General features: G+C 45.2%; 1 protein-coding gene across 1 annotated transcript in view; it reads left to right on the top strand.

Moving 5' to 3' along the window:
- The first annotated feature begins 3,362 nt into the window (after positions 1-3,362).
- The window catches only part of tmem170b (transmembrane protein 170B), a 17,189-nt gene continuing 13,051 nt past the window's right edge, over positions 3,363-7,500 (top strand). Inside the window, exon 1 of the mRNA XM_076301680.1 lies at positions 3,363-3,664. Within this exon, the coding sequence (XP_076157795.1) occupies positions 3,478-3,664 (187 nt within the window). The 5' untranslated portion in view covers positions 3,363-3,477. The remainder of the gene's footprint in view (positions 3,665-7,500) is intronic.

Here is a 7,500-nt window from a genome sequence, read left to right as displayed (position 1 = left end):
TGACCGTCATTAGTTTACAGAGTGATAAAACTACACATTCATGAAAGCATAAATGCACTCCTACTGAGCACCATGCTCTGCTACAACACAGTGTGCTGTGTATGACTCATAACACAAATGTGGGGTCTGATGCCTTTTTTGTAAATAATCAGCTTGAGCAAAAATTACCTGAAAGGTCGATAATAGACTTTATAGAGAGATTTTTCAATCACAAAAGAAACAAATTAATAAAATTATATTGTGAAACTCGACTTAATCGACATGATGACGCATTTGGTTGTGAGTCATGACTCAAATGTTTTTGTTGTGTCAAAAATGATTGAACCTTGATGATAGATTTACAGTAAATCAGGTAAACTTAATACACATGAAAGAAATGAATGAATGAAATTACTATTGAAACTTTATCCGATTGTGTTTTTGCTTGCCGTATAGTGACACAGATGAGCTGTGCTGAAGTCATGACTCATGCTTAGACACTGCAGCTTCCAGGAAAGGTCCCCCTGTTGTCCACCTCTGAAGGGGGATGATCTCTGGAAGAGGGGAACTTGATGGATGACTCACCCCGTCTGAGTGTGCCATCTCTGGGGACTCACGCTCAGACGACAGGGGTGGCAAAGCCTGGAAAGGTGAGTTTGGGGCGAGCATGCTCCTGGCGTCATCTCACCGCTCGGGTGTCGGGTTATAGCAGAGATAACAAAGAACATGTGACGGTGACAATGACGGTGAGACATCAAGCAAACCAAAAAAACAAAAAGAGAGAAAAATAAAGGGTTTGGGTGAATAGATGTGGTGCATGGCAGGTTCATACAGTCGTGGAGAGGTCAGAGAAGGCAGACAATGTTGGAAAGAGCTAGCCTCTGACATATGAAGGCCTCTCAGGTTGCAGCCAAAGTCCCCTGTTACAGGCCAGAAGCAGTATTCACATGGGGATAATGCCCACTGCATTGTTACTTCACACGCTATGCTCTGGTCAATTGTCTCTACGATTCCTTGGTGGATAGTAATCAGTGTGCAAACTTCTTTACAGTGTTATTTCTGGTAATGATCATTTATGGTTCCCTCTTCAATATAAAAACTAGGCTACTACTACTACTACTACTACTAATAATAATAATAATAATAATAATAATATCAAAACAATGCTAATAATAATAAGAGCAATAATTATTATTATTATTATTATTATTAGTAGTAGTAGTAGTAGTAGTATGCATGTTTTGATAATATAACAAATAATATGACAGACTGGAATAGATTATTATGACAAGCGTGCACACACACACACACACACACACACACACACAGTTAGTGGTTTGCATGTGTGAGGACCTTTGGGAAAACTAGGACCTCAGTGGAAAACTACTGCCCCTTCACCGAGGCAGAAAGGCAGAAAGGTGTAAATGTGGGCTAAATGCGCCATCTGCTGGAAAACAGCTGGACGAACATAAGGGCCAAAAAACAGCTTAAAGAATGTGTGAATTTACGAATAAACCATCCAGGGAGGGACATGTTTTCAATTTTTTCCGCCTCAGACAGCTTCTCATTAAATTCAAGGTCAAATTAACCAACTAAGGCTGATTCGTCTGAAATGTAAATGGCCTGGTTGTTTTGGGGGAGGAGAAAATACTTTTCCACCCATTCAAATAAGGATAAATTACCATAGGAGACAGTAGATTAGGGGTCTGAATACATTACCTCATTAATTACAGGCCTTTATGACCCAAATAGTGGGAATGAGCGTTGAAGATATAGGGACATTCCTGAGAAGTTACCACCCGTATTGTAGTATGTTCTCCTAAAAGCAAGTGAGATGAAATTGATTTCAAGAAAGACAGACAGACAGACAGACAGACAGACAGACACACACACACACACACACACACACACACACCCACACACAGGCAGGCATGCAGAGTATCTTGAGGCAGTGGGTTTTGAGAAGTGTTGTGTCTGTTCTCAAAATAAGAACTGGCCACCCCCCCCCCCCCCCCACACACACACACACACACATCTGAACACGTCTGACACCATGTTACCTGAACCACCTGTGTCCTTACCTATTACACTGACAGCAGTCCTGTAATGACTCCTGTCTTGAGAATGATCAACAGACATGATGTCACGTCTTTACTGACTTCTAATTACAGAAGGTGAAATGCTGTGAGCGGCGCTTGCTCGTTAACGAGCTCAGATCACACACAGGGGGTAATTGGAGGGGAGTGCGTCACTGTGCAGAAAATTCACAGACCCTCAAGACAACGCCCCATCTATCCTGGCTGTCCAGTTCAAAAAGCCAGGGCCTGACCCTGGGAGACCTTTGAGATTAGATTTATAGAGCCTTCTGCTTCTTGCAGCTTGTTACCGCATGTTGCTTCTTTTCTTCTTTACGGCAGTACAGAATGTCAATAAAACATCAGATCCTTTGGAGAATAAAACAGATTCAGCCATTTCAGTTTTTCCACTTGAAATACGACCTACTCCATTTTTATAAATTACCAAGTTGTATTTTTTCTCACTCTGGGAGAAAATGCCCTGTGCTAGGTCTTACATTATAAATAGCTTCATAAAATATAACATGACATATACCCCACTCAGAGCTGTGAAAAACAAGGACACGTCTGTTATAGCTAAGAACTTTCTAGAATATTCAAGGGGCTTGATCACAACACCTCTGTTTCAAGCTGTCTTGTTACATTCAAGCTGAGAAAACTCAGACTTGGTGAAGGTGAGGAAACCCACAAATCACACATTCTGCTCAAGGAAAGGGACTGGGAAGTGGGAACATACCGTATGTAACTGGGATCACATTCTTATGACTAGAATACATTAAAGTCTGACTTAATTAACTCTTCCAAAACACTTTTTTAAACGAAATTCATAATTACCCTATATATAGCTGTCACTAACTACCTGATTGACACTGGTTATAGGCAAGGGATATTATAAAGACTGCAACAAGAACTGTTGCATAAATCTATGCCCTAGGCGAGGGCCTTCTGGATGATAAGGTAAATGTATTAATAATGCGAGAAATAGCAAGAGGCTTGCATTATTTTGCAACAGTTCACATGGTATCTACCCGTCCTTTTCGGTTGCAGAGACAGATTACAGGGACATGCATGTACTGTTGGAGTAGTTGTACTTAATTTGCCATTTAGACATGTTTGGTTTTCATTCATAAACTGCAATATTTCACTGTAGGTTAGATATTTACAGAACACTCCCCTTTAAGGGTGGCTGCGCCTTTAAGCATTATGTAGGGAGGCGAGCCGATGTAGGGCGACTGTGTGCGTTGCGCTCGCCTTGCCGTCCTCATCATGGCTCCGAACCAGCCGCCGTCCTCCTTGGCAAGGAGCAGACGAGCCAGTGGTCCCTCGATTTCCAGACCGGAGACGAACGTCAAGCCGAAACAGAGGCACCGGTAGATAGGGGCGCACCGGGGGTAAGCCTCCTCTTGGCACCCTGGTCTCCTCGATGTCTTCGTCAAGAGCCACGTACAGCCATTTGACAAAGAGGGGTGCGAACCCGGGCGGCGGCGGCGGCAACGGCAGCAGTGACAGCGGCAGAAACATGAACAGGGATTATTCTATTAATCTATCAGTGCAGCAAGTGCTGAGTCTCTGGGTGCAAGGCACGGTACCGAGGCTCCAACACTTTACAGGTATGTCAAAATCGTGTTCTTTGATAACGGACAGCGCTCACGCTGACCGTTAGCCGGTGCGCTCGCCCGATCAACGCCGGGGGTGACGCGGATTCATGCCACCGTTTCTCGTTACCTACTACTGTACAGTGGTTTAGCACGGGTGACATGGACAGCTGTGCGCGTCCATTTTTAAAGGAGACGAGTAGCCTGGTGTCTCATAGCCCTAGCCGACAATGTGCGTGGCTGTGCCGTGCCTGATGTTTCATTCTCTGTGTGTATATGAGAGATGTGAGAGCTTCCTCTCTCTCTCTCTCGGCCCGTAATAACGGACTCGCCCATCAAGTCCTCCGGATCTCCATGGGACAGCATTGCATGTCCCCATCCCCAAAACTTAGCTGCTCGCTGGGCAGCCTCCCTCCGCGTCATCCCCATTGTCAATGGCAGCGCAGCGTGTGTGTCATTACGTGTCTGTCTGCCTCAGTAGGCTTGCCACCGCCTCTGCCGGGCAGCCTCTCAATTTTTCCTGGTCGAGTGGTCAGTAATTAAAGCCATTAGGTCCCGTTATCCTATCACTTAAAGAGCTCAGGTCGGCCTGGAAGCACCGGGCTATATGTTATTCGTGTGTTTCGGTGTTTCTGGCTGTCTATTGTAGTATGATACCTGCAAATGGGCTCTGGAAAGCCCCTGCAACTATTTTTGATGATGCTTACAGATAGAGACATAGGCACTGCTACAATGGAAGACAGATTAACAAGATTTAATATCAGACACAGTATATCTTAGCAGACATATTTTCTCCTCCATGCATTCATACTTTGGTTTATAGGATATATTTAGATTTACAATAAGGATATCATGGGTGTAGATGAAGACTTTCAAAGCACAAAGAGAAACAGACCATATGCATCATGGGATTTAAAAAAATCCTTATTCCTCCATCTAAAGGCAAGGAGAGGCCCTTTTTGGTCATATATGGTCATCGCTGGCACAGTCAGTCACTCCTAACTCCGATTATGACTGTAATCAGCAAGTTGATCTGGTAAGGGGAAACGTGATGACAAAACACAACGTTAATGTTGCTGACTGTGCAAGGATGGGAGTTGCATGCTAAAGTTAGCAGCAGCAGCAGCAGAACACTGTGCTACTGGGCTACAGAGAGAAAAAGAGGAACTTGGCACTCTTTGTCTGAGAAAGTCAATGTGCCATCTGGATTGTGTAAGATCACCCTGCTCTGACCAGTCTTTACACTGCCAAAGGGGCTTTCGATTATGTCTGTGGTCTGGTGAACACACACACACCCACACACACCCACACATACACACACACACACACACACACACACACACACACACAGGCCTCTGGTTATCATCTGCATGGTCGACTCTTGATGTCAATACTGGCAGACCCATCAGAGCTTTGTAATGAATGTTGCCTCCTCTGTCTGCTGCTTTGTCCGAGCTGCAGACAAACACAGCGAACTCATTTCCTGTTTGCCTAGCGCATTGTGGGACAGATGTGTGTTGTTTTGACAGTCAGTGGTCCTGCAACTTTACACTGTGACCATGAAAGTTTCCCTTCTCTAACTAGTACATCCTATCATGTGCAAGATACTGCACAAGTTCTCTGCACTGTCATGTCTGTTGGTCATGTTTGGTCATGTATCATCAGACAAGATTTCTCACAAGTATTGCAACTTCTTGTAAAACGTCAGTGTGTTTACTGTAAGAGTGCTTTACACACCAGCAGCATGGCAGACATGGACTTGTTTACGCACCAGCGGTATGTGTGTGTGTGTGTGAGAGAGAGAGCGTGTGTGTGATCTCTCTGGCAGCAACTTCTCACGATCACGTTCACATTCACAGGCTTCTACAGTTTCCTGTAAGTGCAGCGCCTTGCGAAAGCCTCCCTTTTGCACTGGCATACCCAAGTAAAAACAGCCAAAGTGTAGCTTCCTCAACAAGGACACGGACACATTGTTGTGGACAGCCGCTTGTTCTGATGCAAGCCTTTACGGAGGTTACTTTAGGTCTTATAAAAGCCTAGTGTAGGTATTGGAATAGTAGTGTTATGGTGGGTGCTGGATTGCATGATCCTGATTTCTGCCAGGCTTTTTATAGCACTCTGATTGAAGTTCAACAGCACACGTAGATAATGACCTCTGATTCACACAGAGAGAAAGAGAAAGGAGGAGAGAGAGAGACAGAGTGAAAGAAGGAGGTGGTAAGAGTACAATTTAAAAGAAAAACAGAAAGGTATCATGTTGCATATGTAAATATGTGTGTGTGTGTGTGTGTGTGTGTGTGTGTGTGTGTGTGTATGTGTGAGAGAGAGGGAGAGGGAGAGAGAAAAAGTTAAAGAGACAGTGTGTGTGTGTGTGTGTGTGTGTGTGTGTGTGTGTGTGTGTGCGTGTCTTTGTAGACGTCACTTTCATTCTGAAAGCCTTGATAAGTGTGGTGTCACGATATGGGATTATGGAGCATTAAAGCCATGGCTGACAACAGGAGGGCATCAGAGGGCATCGTCCTGACGACAAAAGCTTCAGCAGCTTGGCATCCCCTCTGCTTGCATCAGGGTGTGTGTGTGTGTGCATGGGTGTGTGTGTGACTGTGTGTGTGTGTGATGTGGGGGCGTGGTCACACCTCGGAGACTGACCAGGGATGTAAAAGTGGACAGCAGGGGACCATGAAATATATTTAAGGTCCTAGCGCTATTCTGAGGCCTTGGAAGTTAGATATTGTTTGCATTTAGGCTATAGAAGTGGATATATTTTAACACACATCCTGGTTTTGTGTTTCTGGAGCGGGTGCCTCACATAGGCATGACAGAGGAGGAGCAGGGGTCAGTCTACCCGCGGGGGTCTTTGTCTGGACCCAGTCTGTGCCTTCTTTGGTCGACGCCTGCTCTGGTCGCTTGTTTGGCTAATCCTCCCAGAGCTTAAAACCGTGGTGGGTGATGCTTGGAGACAGTGCCACTCTGAGCATGTGGGGCATGCTGGTGGAAGAGCAGAACAACTGCCCCCAGCCGAACACCCCCCCCCTCTCCACCGCCACCACCACCAACCCCCCAGCGCCTGGCACTAACTCTGCCTGGCATAGCTGCCATGCCATGAGGGCTTGTGGTCAGACGATGTCATTGCTTTGTTTATTTGACTCTCTGTCCCTCTCGCTCTCTCTCTCTCTCTCTCTCTCTGTGTTTATGTGTGTGTGTGTGTGTGTGTGTGTGTGTGTGTGTGTGTGTGTCTGCGCTATAGAGACAGAGTGCTAAGTCGCTGTGTTTGCGTGTTGCTGTGTGAGGGAGACACAGAGCGAGGCAGACAGACAGTGCTATGGGCCATAGTTGCATGTTGTGAGAGAGACAGATAGAGAAACAGGGCTCCGAGCGAGGCAGCGCTGCTCACTGTGACAGAGCTGAAGACACAGAGTGTCAGAGTAGAGGCAGTGCGGAACGGCACGAGAGACCAGAGCAGGACGGATAACAGTAGCGAAATAATCTCATGATTTCAGTGACAGCAATACAGCGTGTTCACAGACTGTTACAAGCTGTGAGGCTGAAGATTTGATTTAGCTTATTGTGCAGTGTTTCCCATACATTGACTAATTTGTCTGTGGCCCACCACAATATCAAACCATATCATTGACCACCACACAATGATTTTCCAGGATGTACTAAATTGTGCTTAAATCTGGTTAGCATCATAACTATGCTGTGCTAATTTGTTAAACTGCTTCATTCAAGTTAATTCTGCAAACCTACCACCACAAATAGAATTCAATTATGTGGGAAACACTGTTGTGCCTATATTTTTAGATAGAATATTTTAATGGGCAACCCCTCCACTACTATAGTTTAAGAAC

Source organism: Alosa pseudoharengus, unplaced genomic scaffold, assembly GCF_046254945.1.
Source record: "Alosa pseudoharengus isolate Yale_2024_CS ecotype anadromous, Long Island Sound unplaced genomic scaffold, YU_APseudo_1.1 YU_APseudo_1.1_scf_23, whole genome shotgun sequence".
In the NCBI taxonomy this organism is placed as follows: Eukaryota; Metazoa; Chordata; class Actinopteri; order Clupeiformes; family Clupeidae; genus Alosa; species Alosa pseudoharengus.
The sequence above is the reverse complement of the archived record's forward strand: the minus strand, read 5'-3'. Positions and strand labels throughout refer to the sequence as shown.